The 15,958-nt window shown below is 43.0% G+C and overlaps 1 protein-coding gene across 3 annotated transcripts in view; it reads right to left on the bottom strand.

The window, feature by feature from the left end:
* Positions 1-15,958, bottom strand: part of kcnt1a (potassium sodium-activated channel subfamily T member 1a) — a 53,494-nt gene that overhangs the window by 18,493 nt on the left and 19,043 nt on the right. For all 3 annotated transcript variants that reach the window (XM_047371708.1, XM_047371709.1, XM_047371710.1), the window contains 9 exons: positions 15,734-15,817; positions 15,343-15,437; positions 9,219-9,399; positions 8,986-9,150; positions 8,772-8,908; positions 4,185-4,248; positions 3,939-4,047; positions 1,957-2,065; positions 19-168 (listed from right to left, as the gene is read on the bottom strand). In XM_047371708.1, the coding sequence (XP_047227664.1) occupies positions 19-168; positions 1,957-2,065; positions 3,939-4,047; positions 4,185-4,248; positions 8,772-8,908; positions 8,986-9,150; positions 9,219-9,399; positions 15,343-15,437; positions 15,734-15,817 (1,094 nt within the window). The remainder of the gene's footprint in view (positions 1-18; positions 169-1,956; positions 2,066-3,938; positions 4,048-4,184; positions 4,249-8,771; positions 8,909-8,985; positions 9,151-9,218; positions 9,400-15,342; positions 15,438-15,733; positions 15,818-15,958) is intronic.

Raw genomic sequence — 15,958 nt, 5'->3', positions numbered from 1 at the left:
GCTTTCATGTCAACTTACTTCTTGTGAGCATGAAAGGAGGCGTACGTAAAGCTTTTGCCATTATACTCTCCAAAGAACTTGCTGTCGCACAGTCGGATGTGGTAGACCTCGTTGCCAGAGCAACATCCGTACATCCTCTGCCACTGCTCCGGAGACTGCTGTCCTTCTCTGCAATTGATTCAGGGAAAATACAATTGGATCCATAAGCCAAATATCTTCTCAGTTCAATACATTCACAGTGAAGACGTCGCTTTAACCCTAAGATCTACTTGTGATCAAGAGAAAAAATCTAGTCTTTCCAAACTATCTGGTTAATGCACACGTTGTCTTTTTTGAAGCAGTTGATTTGATCTATCTTTGTCGGTCAGGCGGTTTGCCTTTCATACTGCCTTTTAAATGACTTGTGGCTATAATTACTCAAGCACCTATAAGGACTTGCATTGGCTAAAAGTGATGGACCAAAGGATGTAGTTATCCCTTTGTAGTTAATCCTTCCTAAATTACATCACCTTTAAACCAAATTTTCTTCACTAACTTCATCAACTTAGCGTAAAAGTCAGAATTATGTACCTAACTAAGGTTGGTCAGATAGATCCATCAGCCAACTGCTTGAGCAGATTTTTGTCATTTTCTTAAATTCGCATCAGCCACGTGTGTACAGACAGCTGTTTCATTAGAAATTAAATATTCTGATATTATTAATAAATTATTAATACAAATTTCATCAAATAAATGTCCCCATGAAAAAAAAAACCCAAAATATTTATAAAATAATTTTTTATTTTATTTTATTTTGTGATTTATTTATTTATTCCCTTAAAGATTTATTAATTGATTTACTTCAAGATTTATTTATTTATTTATTTTATAAAACTATTTAGTTATTTCAAGGACTTTTATTTTTTCACTCCTTTTTATTTCAGGCTCTTTTTATGTCATGTTTATATATTTAAATGACGGGGCGGGGTTTTTTCTGTGGGGCAAGTGGAGCTCGCCGACAAGGGGTGAGGACACGACTTGTGTGAGCGAGAGAGACTTGATTTTGGCTTTCTGAATGAAGGCAACCGCATGCTCTGATCTACTCCTTCTTTGATAATTCACTGTCTCTCGGGTCGCTCACTCTGATCAGATCTGCCCCACAGATAAAACTCCGCCCCCTCATTTGAATATAAGCATGTGAAATAAAAAGAGCCGGAAATAAAAACGGAGTTAAGAAAAAATCCATGAATAAATAAATAAATTTTGAAGTAAATAAATAATTTTGTTTTTTGAAATAAAAGAAAAAATAAGATAAAAATGTAATTTTAAATATTTCTTTTGTTTTATTTCATATAATTTGAATTAATAATTTATTAATAACAGTCTTTATTTATTTATTTAATTTTGAATAAAACGGCTCTCCATACATGTGAAGTGAGCACTAAGACATCTGAGGAGGACAGTGTTTTAACACCGCAAAAAAACTGTCCCCTTTTGTCACTTTTCTTCTTTAATTCTTAACTAGGCGATGTTATTTTCAAGGAAAATAACTATGTTTTTTTGGATTTAATGTCAGTGCAGTGGAGGTAAATATCTGAGTTCGACTGTGTATGTGTTTGTAGAGACTCACTGCATCAGCCAACAACATATTTTAGCTGTTAGTTTACATGTTGTGAAAAATCATTTGCCACCAAAGAGCTTTTCAAACTTTTACAAAGAACACATGGTACAAAAACAAAAATAAGCAAAAGAAAGAAAATCAATTCCGAGTGCCGCTATTCTCCCTTTTGCTGAATTCCTTTCATGCCCAGCTGTGTTCCACAATAACCAAGATTTTTCTTCTGTGCTCTTGACTTTTTGTTAGTTCCTTGGAGCTTTTTTAACATCAGTAGACATAAACAAGTGAAGAAGTTTAAACTTTTCGGTCACACGAAGGAGAAATGAAATGTCCTTGCGAGGTTATCAGAGATGACTGACCGTCCGCGGGAGGTGTGAACTAGGAGCGTGACCAAGGTGGAAGTGGCGGGGCACACACAGTTGAGAGCCAACATGGCGTACTTGAACTCCTCCTCGCACACAACCTGATCTGAAATAGGACAACATGTAACAGGAGGGACACAGCAGTGTGTAACAGTGATAAACTAATATGACTTTGCATTGTATTGTGATTTCTCACAAAAGAAAGGGGTATGTAAAAATATTCATACCCCTTGAACCTTTCCACATATTATTACGTCACAACCAGAAACTTGAAGGAATTTAACTGCAATAGACAAACATTAAGCTGTGCAAAATTGTAAAGTTGGCAGAAAAGGATGCATACTTTTTAAACATTTTTCACAATGTGCATACATTCATATTCAACCACCTTTATTATGATACCCCGAAATGAAATCCAGTACAACCAACTGCCTTCAAAAGCCACCCATTTAAAAAATTAGTAAACTGAGTCTACTTGTGTGTAATTCAATCTCAATATGAATCGAGTTGTTCTGTGAAGGCCTTTGAGGTTTGTTGGAGAAACTCGGTGAACAAACATCATGAAGACCAAGGAACACAGCAGACAAGTCAGCAGTGGGGAAGTTTAAAGCAGGGTTAAAATATAACACAATATCCTAAGCTTTGAATATTCAGAAGTAGAAACAGTATGGTACAGCTGCAACACTGTCAACACATGGCTGCCCACCTGAATTGGCAGGGAAAGCATTAACCAGACATGCAGCCAAGTGACCCATGGTAACTCTGGAGAAGCTGCAGAGCTCCACAGCTCAGGTGGGAGAATCAAGTAGTTGACTAAACAACTACAAGCTATGCACTCCAAAAAATCTGGCCTTTATGGGAGAGTGGCAAGTGACAGGCTTGGTTCAAAGAATGCCATAAGAAGTCTTGTTTGTAGTTTGGAACGTCAAATACATAATGTAGAAGAAGACGGAGCTCTGAGGAGATGAGTACCAAAGTGTACATATTGCCGACATGCTAATGTTATGAAAGTGCAAAATGTTGAGTGGTGAATAAAACTAACATTTCACATTACTTTTAACAAACTATCTAAACAATGAATAATGTCTGTGGCACCACCATGCTGTGGGGTTTTTGTGCAGTAGGGGCAGGGAAGCAGGTCAGAGTCAATGAGAAATTTAAAGCAGTTCTGGAAAAGAATGTATTTGACAATTCAAAAGACTTGAGAAGTTCACCTTTTAGAAAAAATTATCCTAAACATACAGCCAGGGATACAATAGGATGGTGTAACCAAAATGTTTTCATGTGCTAGAATGGCCTTGTCAAAGTCCACAAGTAAGTCATGGAATTCAGTGTTTTACCTTATTTAGTTAGCATCACAAGAAAAGAGCAGAAATAGTTTACCTTATTTAGTTATCACGTTTGTAAGACAAAAGCAGACAAATGTTTGACGCTTTGTTAGGGAAACATATTTACTTTTGTGAAACAACTGACATATGTCTGACACCTCCATTATGATCAGATATCTCTTTTGTTAGGGTTTTTTGCAGCACTAGTGGCCTTTATTTTATCTTTTTTCGACAGTAAGCCGATAGGAAATGGTGGAAAGAGTGGGGGAAGGGTGTACAGAAAACATCGCTGGGGCCTGGGAATCAATTAATTATCAATTTTATTAAGTCTTGAACTCAGCTGAACTCAGGAATGATCAAAACACAAACAAAAACCCCAAACACCCATAGATCATAACACTCAGTGCACAGATTTCTTTAGGGGGCTGAAAGGGGGATGAACTCAAATGCATGCCACTCTTTCATTTTTATTTGAAAAAATGTTTCAAGATCACATACCATTTTCCTTCCACTGACCATTTAAAAAACAAAATGTGAAAAAAGTTTAAGGTGTACGAAAACTTTTGCGAGGACTGTATCTTAATATATACATTTAGGAGCCTCACTTGCATTTTCATTCAAATGATGCCCAGTCAGTTTAAAAAATCTCACCTGCAAATTTAACATGAAACTTATTTTCAGGTTTGAGTATCTGGACATATAGAGGACAGTTTGGAGCAAAGTCTTTCACAGCCCAAGCTCTCAGGATGGTCTGGTGGTCCTAAGAAAAAATATTGCACATTTTGCAATTAAAAGAGCAACTGCTTTCTTAAATATAGCATTAAATGCATTCATTTATATAACTTGTGCATGCTAAAAAAAATTACAGCACAGTACAGTAACTGCTATTTATCTTACCGCAGCCATTCGATCAACCTCATTACGACTGCTCAGAATGAAACAAGCCTCTGCGTCATCCATTCTGCAGTATTTTGATTAAGACATGAAGAAAGGTCATTATAGAGATAAATCAAAGTCATAAAAAAAGAAAACAGAAATTCTGCCACACGGTATTTTTATAGCAGGACATTTAAACTGTAAAATGACAACAAAAACTTTTACTGATTCAATATTAAGTTTTGCTTTGCCTGTGTATGAGCAGACACACAAACAAGCTCAGATGTGCTGTATATTGACTGTTCAGCAATTGTGGAACTGTTTTTGCATATGATTAACACAGCCAGAGGAGTGCAGAATGCAAAACAAGTGTGGGAGGATTTGAAACACTGCCAGATGAAGGATGTAAGCACGACACACACCCAGTCCTTTGCTTCTAATTGCTCTATTAAAACCTTGACAAATGTATACAGTGGAGTTATGTAACCTGTTTCCATCAAAGCAATCATTTTGAATGCTGTACCTGGTGCAGTGCTTGAAATAACATGGCCACAAATGACCAATCTTGACAAAATAATGTAACTTTACAGAGCCAGTTGAGCCACATAACTCTGTAACTACCATTACCAATGAAGGGACCTAAGCTGAGTGTAATGATCTGTAAAAATCAGGTCATTTATGGCTGATTGTAACTCTGCAAATCAGATCCAAAGGTAGTTTGCAATCTTGTGTTTGGTTGAACTGCATTCCACTTAGCTACAGATAAAGTCTGATGCTGAAGAAAAAATTTGGCTCGACATGCAGTGAATACAGGCTTTTATTCCTCTCACCAGGGTTCATTCTTTTCTCAGTCTCATTCATTAAACCTCCAGGATAAAAATGTGATAAAGATCACATTGACCTTTGTGAGATGGAGTCATTTTACTTGTCAAATCACAAATGAATAAAAGCTTCAATGAACAGCTACAAATTATGTCATTATATAAAACCACACAATAGTTCTGACATGCCAGTTTCTTAAAAATGGAATGATAGAATAAGCTGGGTGATTTCTCTTGTAATTAAATACCACTTTTTATGTGCTTTAGTTATCCTTTTGGGTATCTGAAACACTATTCAACTCAAAACCTTTGAGATAACATAATCTTTTGAATTTGTTTGAACTCAACCACAACTGCAGACTGTATGGCATGTGCAACAAAGACACAGCAGACTGTACACCCAAGTTAATGTGTGAGCAAAACAGGCAGGAGCTGAAACGTTGCACTTCAAACAAGTGGCACAATATGTTACATCAATGCACATTTGTTTACTGAGTAGTACATCAAGATCACATCTTGTTGAAATGTCTTAAAAATCACATCAGAATCAGAATCAGAAAAGCTTTATTGCCAAGTACGTTTTTGGACATACAAGGAATTTGTTTTGGCGTAGTTGGTGCAATACAATACAAATTAAACAGTATAAACATATCTACAATATAATATAAATATATGTGCACAGTTTTAAGTGAGTGAGAGTAAACGTTCAGCAGTATAGGATGCCAGAGCGGTACAACAGTGCAGGTGATCATTGTGCAAGTACGGCAGTGCAAGTGAAGCAGGAGTCCAAGCTGAGTGTTAATGTAACGCATAGAGTTGCAGGTTACAGGTGTCCTGTCAGCAAAAAAAAAATAAAATAAAAAAAAGGGGGGGGGAGGGGGTGTCAAGGGTGGTTTCTGAGCTTTGTTAACATCAGTCTCATTAAATAAAATATATAATTTTTCTCAGTCTTAAATCTATCAAAAATCAAGCAATCCTAATGCACAGTCTCTTTCTTGAGCAGTCTAAATTGCATACCTCATGGAAGGAATAAAAAGAATGTTCGTTCGTTCGTCGTCTTCCGCTTATCCAGGACCGGGTCGCGGGGGCAGCAGACTCAGCAGAGACGCCCAGATGTCCCTCTCTCCAGACACCTCCTCCAGCTCCTCCGGGGGGAGCCCAAGGCGTTCCCAGGCCAGCCGAGAGACATAGTCCCTCCAGCGTGTCCTGGGCCGTCCCCTGGGCCTCCCCCCGGTGGGACGTGCCTGGAACACCTCCCGAGGAAGGCGTCCAGGAGGCATCCGGTATAGATGCCCGAGCCACCTCAACTGGCTCCTCTCGATGTGGAGGAGCAGCGGCTCTACTCCGAGCTCCTCCCGGATGGCCGAGCTCCTCACCCTATCTCTAAGGGAGTGCCCGGCCACCCTACGGAGGAAGCTCATTTCAGCCGCTTGTATCCGTGATCTCGTTCTTTCGGTCATGACCCAAAGTTCATGGCCATAGGTGAGGGTAGGAATGTAGACCGACCAGTAAATTGAGAGCTTTGCTTTTCGGCTCAGCTCTCTCTTCACCACAATGGACCGGCACAGCGACCCCATTACTGTGGCAGCCGCACCGATCCGTCTGTCGATCTCCCGCTCCATTCTTCCCTCACTCGTGAACAAGACCCCGAGATACTTAAACTCCTCCACTTGAGGCAGAAACTCCCCTCCAACCTGAAGAGGACAAGCCACCATTTTCCGGTCGAGTACCATGGCCTCGGACTTGGAGGAGCTGATCCCCATCCCAGCCGCTTCACACTCGGCTGCGAACCGCCACAGCGCATGCTGTAGGTCTTGGCTAGAGGGGGCCAGCAGGACCACGTCATCCGCAAAAAGAAGAGACGAAATCCACTGGTCCCCAAACCAGACCCCCTCCGGCCCTTGGCTGCGTCTAGAAATCCTGTCCATAAAAGTTATGAACAGGACCGGCGACAAAGGGCAGCCCTGCCGGAGTCCAACATGCACTGGGAACAGGTCCGACTTAGTGCCGGCAATGCGGACCAAACTCCTGCTCCGCTCGTACATGGACCGGATGGCCCCTAATAAAGGGTCCCCGATTCCATACTCCTGGAGCACCCCCCACAGGGCATCACGAGGGACACAGTCGAATGCCTTCTCCAGGTCCACAAAACACATGTGAACCGGTTGGGCAAACTCCCATGAACCCTCGAGCACCCTGTAGAGGGTATAGAGCTGGTCCAGTGTTCCATGGCTGGAACGAAAACCACACTGCTCCTCCTGAAGCCGAGGTTCGACTATCGGTCGGACTCTCCTCTCCAATACCCTGGCGTAGGCCTTACCAGGGAGGCTGAGGAGTGTGATCCCCCTGTAGTTGGAACACACCCTCCGGTCCCCCTTCTTATAAAGGGGGACCACCACCCCAGTCTGCCAGTCCAGAGGCACTGTCCCCGACCGCCACGCAATGTTGAAGAGGCGTGTCAACCATGACAGCCCTACAACATCCAGACACTTGAGGTGCTCAGGGCGGATCTCATCCACCCCCGAAGCCTTGCCACCGCGGAGCTTTTTAACCACCTCGGTGACTTCAGCCTGGGTGATGAAAGAGTCCAACCCCGAGTCCCCAGCCTCTGTTTCCACCACGGAATGCGTGATGGCAGGATTGAGGATATCCTCGAAGTACTCCTTCCACCGCCCGATAATGTCCTCAGTCGAGGTCAGCAGTCTCCTGCCCCCACTATAAAAAGAATGTACTATGATAAAATATTTATCCTCGGATTCACAATGTTATGGGATTATAATATGATTATATTAAATTTAGTTACTAAAAGAATCAATGATTACCTTTTTATGACTTTAATAATTTACCGTAACCAATTATTTAAAGGGATAATGATTGACAATGAGTGTTTAGATTATCTTTAGCTATTCAAAGATTTAACTTTATCGAGATAGCTATTAATGTCTCTCTCTATCTGTCTGAAATGGTAATCATAAGGTCTTACACATGATGCCAATTAAAAATATAAAACTGAAGTCTGACAGAAAGTTTGGAAGAATTCATGATAAGAAGATCTTTAAGGGTCTGGCAGGTTCTAATGCCAGAAAAGATCCAAGGAAATTTGGCTGTTCTGTCTGCCTGGAGAGGTTACTCAAAGGCTGGGAGGCTGTTGTTTCTGTGACACATTCTGGGCATTTCAGTGGTTCCTTTCTCAGGATTCAGAACCACATTTTGGGAAATTTGAAAAAAAAAAAAACTATCCTGCTGGAACAACATATAATACTACTGTGAAGAAAAACAATCTATTTTTAAACAAATTTATCAGACTCATCTGTAGACTTGACGGTTTTGCGTGTCTCTTGGTCAATCTATCTTTGTTGCCTCTCTTCTCTTCGCTTCACATTTTACACTAACTCCACAATAACAGCTCGCAGAAGTCACCTTCAGTCATCATGCACTAAGTCACCTTAGTGCATGATGATTGTGATGTCATCATGCACTAAGGAGTATACATGTGTTTAAGGCTCATTATCATACCATGCCAATTCTAATATTCTTTCAGACCTTTTTTAGTCTAAATTATGTATTGGTCAACCAAAATATTAGTCCATCTATATTACAAACCTTTTGTGAAACATGAATGTTTGGAGATGTTTGTGACAGTCCAAACAGAAGTATGAGATATATATGTATAACAAGAGGTATTTATATTCCACCGCTATTCATTCTGTGGAGTGTTTACATGACAAAGGGTTATCACATTGTAGCTGTGAGAATTCATCCACACTTTTCAGAAGGTGCAACTTACTTTGCTCTGAGTAGATCCTGGTCTTTGAGAACAGACCCTTGCAAATAGATGACTCTCTGAGACCACAGGGGAATCTGCAGGACTCTTCGCACCTGAAGGTCCATTTCACTCGGGCATAGGATCACCACATAGTAATCCTTAAATATTTTCAAAGAAATATCTGATTGTCTGCATTGAATTGCATTAAGTAACGTACATGGGTGCTGTTGGATACCTGCAATCTGGGGTGTGCGTAGAATTCATTGAGAAAGTCCATGAGCAGGTCTATTTTGAGTGTACTGACACACAAAACTACATGTTTTTCCGTCTGAGCTCTGTGGCGGCTGTAGTTCCCTCCAGACTTCTGCCTCTCCATCCACAGGTAGATCAGCTCCTCAAACTGCCAAACATTAAACAGATATATGAAGAGCACTTACATAAAACATGAAAAGTTCAAAACCTGCATACCTGAAGAGGAAGCACCACCAGAGCCACACAGATCATGATGACTACGAGCAGCTGGGAGGGCCATATGCGCGGTGTCACATCTCCAAAGCCGACAGTGGAGAAGGTGACGATGCAGAAGTAGAAGGAATTAAAGAGGGAGAGGTTCTGGCCCGCTCGCTCCAGGTGCTGAATTCCACATGTGCTGTGTCAAACAAATGACAGCAGTCAAGCAAACTAATATAAACTCAAGGAAGGATTTACAAAGTTGTACAACGTACACGTTTCACAGTTGCTAATTGCTTTATTTCTAGACTGGATAGATTGTACTAAACAAGCATAAAGGTTAAAATATTTTACAACAGCCAAGAGGATAGATTGAAGGTCTTCTTCACAGAGTTCATTTATTTGAGATCTGTTGACTAACTTTTGTATGTGAAACTCTTTCTGTTGAAAAATGTTGTAAATATTATGTTGGCATTCTGAATAAAAAATAAAATACACAATTTTTTTTTTACAGTTTTAGACTATTAATTGTATTTGAGTTTGCAAAAATATGAGGCAAACCTTATTGCAAGAGAGATTAATTATTCTTTTTGTTATAATTATTCCTAACCTGTTTTTATAAAGGCAGCACTTCAGCAGGTCACTTTTCCCTTTCTTCTCCAACTGCATCAGAGTTACAACCTGTTTCAGGAGACATTCATTCTTTGATAGTCTGTCTTTCAAACAGCGATGATCCTATAGAATCTGAGGCCATTAACTCTGGTTATAACTGACATTATACATAAATATGGTCTGACTTTCATCCTAATGCGCGCATAGTCCCTAATTTAAAGTTAGCAAAATTTTAGGACAGACAGAAGCTACAGTTAAAAACCAGACGTTTGCATACAGTGCATAAAAAGACTTTTTTCTCACTGTATGAAACTAAATATGACTAAACGTTTCCTGTTTTAGGACAGTTTGGATTTCCAAAAGTGTCTCTATTTGCTTTTTTTTTTTAGATTTTCTCTTACTTTTGTTAATCTTTATTACATTCTTTACATATTAAGATTATTATACCTTAAAACAATGTGAAAAACCTCAAATGATGATGTCATGGCTGTGAAGGCTTCTAATCAATTCACAATATTTGAGTTGAATGGAGGCCCACATGTTTGGAAATACTAAAGCAACATCTCAAGACATCCACCTGGAAGTTAAAGCTTGGCTGAAAAATGGGTCTTCCAAAAGGACAATTGATGAATATACAAGCAAAAGTAGTTACAAGGTGGTTTAAGGACAACAAAGTCAATGTTTTTGAATGGTCATCACGAAGCCCTGATCTCTGAATTTGTGGGCAGAGCTAAACATATTTTGCTCTCTTTCTTTTCTCAGTTTCTTTCTCAGTAAGCTCCTATTTTCTGTCAGCAGGAATTGGCCAAAATTACAGCAAATTATTTTGAGACGCCTGAGGAAGGATAGCCAAAATGTTTGACTCAAGGCATACAGTTTCAAAGTTTATGCAATAAAAATTCTCTTTCATTATTCTGGCATTCAGCAAATAGAAATTATTTAGCTAATCCTAACCGACTTAACCAGGAAACATTTTGTCTCATTTAATGTCAATTAGTCAGAAATGGAAAAGTGTATTTTATAAAGTGTATATAAGTGACCGTTGACGTTTACTAATGTGTAAAGTTGTATGTGTTGTATTTTAGTGCAGCGATATTGTGGAGTGAGTTTGTATCTTTTCTTGACTTGCTGTTGTTATTTCTATATGAGGCAGTTTTTCTTTGCATTTGTTTTGTTGGTTGTACGTTTGTGTTTCTCTGTTTACTGTGACTGCAGCATTTTTTTTGGTAGCCTTTTTCTGTTGCATTTCTTTTTGTGTTTGTGAGTTTGCATCACCCCTCCTTGAACCGTCACCTTAACGTGGTGGAGGGGTTTGAGTGCTCAAATGATCCTAGAGGCTATGTTGTCTGGGGCCTAAATGCCCCTGGTAGGGTCTCCCATGGCAAACAGGTTCTAGGTGATGGGTCAGACAAAGAATGGTTCAAGAACCCCTCATGAAGAACACAATATCGAGGCACGTGACGTCGCCCGGTACGGCGGAGCCGGGGTCCCACCCTGGAGCCAGGCCTCGGGTCGGGACTCGTCGGAGAGCGCCTGGTGGCCGGGTTGCTCCTCGCGGGACCCGGCCGGGCCAAGCCCGAACGAGAGACACGAGGCCATCCCCCAGTGGGCCCACCACCTGCAGGGGGAACCGTGAGGGACCGGTGCAAAGAGGATTGGGTGGCGGACGAAGGTGGAGACCTCAACGGCCCGATCCCCGGATGCTTAGGCTGGCTCTAGGGACATGGAATGTCACCTCGCTGGGGGGGAAGGAGCCTGAGCTTGTGCGGGAGGTCGAGAGATATCGACTAGAAATAGTCGGGCTCGCCTCCACGCACAGCGTGGGCTCTGGAACCCATCTCCTTGAGAGGGGTTGGACTCTCTTCTACTCTGGAGTGGCCCACGGGGAGAGGCGGTGGGCTGGTGTGGGTTTGCTTGTTGCCCCCCAGCTCAGCCGTCTCGTGTTGGGGTTTACCCCAGTGGATGAGAGGGTTGTATCCCTGCGCCTTCGGGTTGGGGAGAGGTCTCTGACTATCATTTCAGCCTACGGGCCGAGTGGTAGTGCAGAGTACCCTGCCTTCTTGGTGTCCCTGTCGGGGGTGCTGGATAGTGCCCCTCCCAGGGACTCCATTATTCTGCTGGGGGACTTCAACGCCCACGTCGGGAACGACAGTGACACCTGGAGAGGCGTGATCGGGAGGAATGGCCTCCCCGATCTGAATCCGAGTGGTGTTTTGTTATTGGACTTCTGTGCTAGTCACGGATTGTCCATAACGAACACCATGTTCAAACATAAGGGTGTCCATCAGTGCACTTGGCACCAGGACACCCTAGGCAGGAGGTCGATGATCGACTTTGTTGTCGTATCATCAGACCTTCGGCCGCATGTTTTGGACACTCGGGTGAAGAGAGGGGCTGAGCTGTCCACTGATCATCACCTGGTGGTGAGTTGGATCCGCTGGAGGAGGAGAAAGCCGGACAGAATCGGCGGGCCCAAGCGCATAGTGAGGGTCTGCTGGGAACGCCTGGCGGAGCCCTCGGCCAGGGATGTATTCAACTCCCACCTCCGGGAGAGCTTCGACCAGATCCCGGGGGATGTTGGAGACATAGAGTCCGAGTGGACCATGTTCTCTGCATCTATTGTCGATGCTGCTGTAGCTGTGGCCGTAAGGTCTGCGGTGCCTGTCGTGGCGGCAATCCCAGAACCCGGTGGTGGACACCGGCAGTAAGGGATGCTGTTAAGCTGAAGAAGGAGTCCTATCGGCTGTGGTTGGCTTGTGGTACTCCTGAGGCGGCTGACGGGTACCGTGAGGCCAAGCGTGCTGCGGCCCGGGCTGTGGCAGAGGCAAAAACTCGGGCCTGGGAAGAGTTCGGTGAGGCCATGGAGAAGGACTACCGGTTGGCCTCGAAGCGATTCTGGCAAACCGTCCGGCGCCTCAGGAGGGGGAAGCAGTGCTTTGCCAACACTGTTTATAGTGGGGGCGGGAGACTGCCGACCTCGACTGAGGACATTATCGGGCGGTGGAAGGAGTACTTCGAGGATCTCCTCAATCCTGCCATCACGCATTCCGTGGTGGAAACAGAGGCTGGGGACTCGGGGCTGGACTCTTTCATCACCCAGGCTGAAGTCACCGAGGTGGTTAAAAAGCTCCGCGGTGGCAAGGCTTCGGGGGTGGATGAGATCCGCCCTGAGCACCTCAAGTGTCTGGATGTTGTAGGGCTGTCATGGTTGACACGCCTCTTCAACATTGCGTGGCGGTCGGGGACAGTGCCTCTGGACTGGCAGACTGGGGTGGTGGTCCCCCTTTATAAGAAGGGGGACCGGAGGGTGTGTTCCAACTACAGGGGGATCACACTCCTCAGCCTCCCTGGTAAGGCCTACGCCAGGGTATTGGAGAGGAGAGTCCGACCGATAGTCGAACCTCGGCTTCAGGAGGAGCAGTGTGGTTTTCGTCCCAGCTGTGGAACACTGGACCAGCTCTATACCCTCTACAGGGTGCTCGAGGGTTCATGGGAGTTTGCCCAACCGGTTCACATGTGTTTTGTGGACCTGGAGAAGGCATTCGACTGTGTCCCTCGTGATGCCCTGTGGGGGGTACTCCAGGAGTATGGAATCGGGGGCCCTTTATTAGGGGCCATCCGGTCCCTGTACGAGCGGAGCAGGAGTTTGGTCCGCATTGCCGGCACTAAGTCGGACCTGTTCCCAGTGCATGTTGGACTCTGGCAGGGCTGCCCTTTGTCGCCGGTCCTGTTCATAACTTTTATGGACAGGGCCGGAGGGGGTCTGGTTTGGGGACCAGTGGATTTCGTCTCGTCTTTTTGCGGATGACGTGGTCCTGCTGGCCCCCTCTAGCCAAGACCTACAGCATGCGCTGTGGCAGTTCGCAGCCGAGTGTGAAGCGGCTGGGATGAGGATCAGCTCCTCCAAGTCCGAGGCCATGGTACTCGAGCGGAAAAGGGTGGCTTGTCCTCTTCAGGTTGGAGGGGAGTTCCTGCCTCAAGTGGAGGAGTTTAAGTATCTCGGGGTCTTGTTCACGAGTGAGGGAAGAATGGAGCGGGAGATTGACAGACGGATCGGTGCAGCTGCCACAGTAATGGGGGCGCTGTGCCGGTCCATTGTGGTGAAGAGAGAGCTGAGCCGAAAAGCAAAGCTCTCAATTTACTGGTCGGTCTACGTTCCTACCCTCACCTATGGCCATGAACTTTGGGTCATGACCGAAAGAACGAGATCACGGATACAAGCGGCTGAAATGAGCTTCCTCCGTAGGGTGGCCGGGCACTCCCTTAGAGATAGGGTGAGGAGCTCGGCCATCCGGGAGGAGCTCGGAGTAGAGCCGCTGCTCCTCCACATTGAGAGGAGCCAGTTGAGGTGGCTCGGGCATCTATACCGGATGCCTCCTGGACGCCTTCCTCGGGAGGTGTTCCAGGCACGTCCCACCGGGAGGAGGCCCAGGGGACGGCCCAGGACACGCTGGAGGGACTATGTCTCTCGGCTGGCCTGGGAACGCCTTGGGCTCCCCCTGGAGGAGCTGGAGGAGGTGTCTGGAGAGAGGGACGTCTGGGCGTCTCTGCTGAGTCTGCTGCCCCCGCGACCCGGTCCTGGATAAGCGGAAGACGACGAACGAATGAACGAGTTTGCATCATTTAAGCGTTTGCAGCGGGTTTAGCAGTTTGCTGCACGTTTGTACTTGTCGGCTATGGAGGACCAATCCTGGCATAATTAAGAATATGTGCAGAAATAAATAAATACTTAATAAATAAATAAGCATACAATTAAATACACAACAAATACAATAAATATGCCTGTTCTTTTTACATTACCATATGCATTTCTGCCTTATTATGTAAATGAGGATGGTTGGTGGAAATGTAAAAAGCACAGGCATAAATATATAGCATTGAACAAATAAAAAGAGTTAAAAAAATATAAAGGAAAACTAAAACAGAAAATAGTAAACCATACACATAAATAAATACATTTAAAAATAAGTCACTAATAAATAAAGTTAAACATTGTAATGGATAATAAATAAATAAGGTAATTATTACATAGGTGAATAAATAAAGAAACAAATTAAATTAGATATATTAATTTATGTCTCATTGAATAATTTAATTACTGCCAACATTTATTTATTTATTCACTGCATTATTTGTATATTAAATGGAATGCCTCTTTATTTATTGAGCATTTATTTATTTATGTATATCTCTTTAATTTAATCCTCCATAGTCAGGGACTATATTTAAACCTATTCAGTTTGTTCATAATTAATTTTACATTAGAACATTGTTTGAAAGAAATTAATTTTCCCCAACTGACCTACAGTGAACAAATGGTATAGAACCTCACATGTTCAAAAACTGGAATCAAAAAGAGATGTAAGAATTTATAACCCAATTGTTTTTCTCTCATTACTGTGTGTGCTTCATTGTTCAATGACGTTCTTTACTTCACGTTGTGCTTCCTACCTCTTCATTTGAATGGACACAGATGAATTCCATATTTCCAACAATGCACACTAACAAGCTTTTAAAAAAACAGCCTTACCCAGTAAAGACGAGGCACAGCAGGGTGCAGATGAGAATTATGACCTGGTTGAACATGGCTGAATTTGTTCTCTGGATTGCTCTGTGGACATCATTCTGCACCATAATGTACAACATTATATGAACAACTGATTTCACAAACCGCAAGGTAAAAAGCATGGAATTTCCTATATAAAACACATGTTTAATTATAGTTTTTGTATATGACTATTTTCATGTAGATAATCCATGCTGCAGCATTCTTTCTGTGTACACAAATCAGCAGGAATAAAAGAAAGAATTAGTGTGAGCAAGAAGACCTTAAAGAAAACGTTGCAGTAAAATGTAATGCTGATCTCCTTGGCTAAACAGAGTCATCATCAGACACATTTAAGAATATTGGTTCAACTCACAATCATGTTCTCCAATGCACATTTAGCTAGCCAGCAGTTGAGAAACACAGGAATGAAAATGTCCTTTATTGAAGGCCAGAAGATCTACAAAGGAAGTATAGCAGTTTAGCAGGTCAAAGTTATATATGGTAATTTAAATGTTTGTCCTATGATTATTACGCTTTTGCTTTTCTACTTTGCTCAAACTAATGTGCATCATTGTCTGGCTGTAGTTATACTGTTATA

Source organism: Girardinichthys multiradiatus, chromosome 8, assembly GCF_021462225.1.
Source record: "Girardinichthys multiradiatus isolate DD_20200921_A chromosome 8, DD_fGirMul_XY1, whole genome shotgun sequence".
NCBI classification, from domain to species: domain Eukaryota; kingdom Metazoa; phylum Chordata; class Actinopteri; order Cyprinodontiformes; family Goodeidae; genus Girardinichthys; species Girardinichthys multiradiatus.
This window is presented reverse-complemented; position numbering and strand designations above follow the sequence as displayed.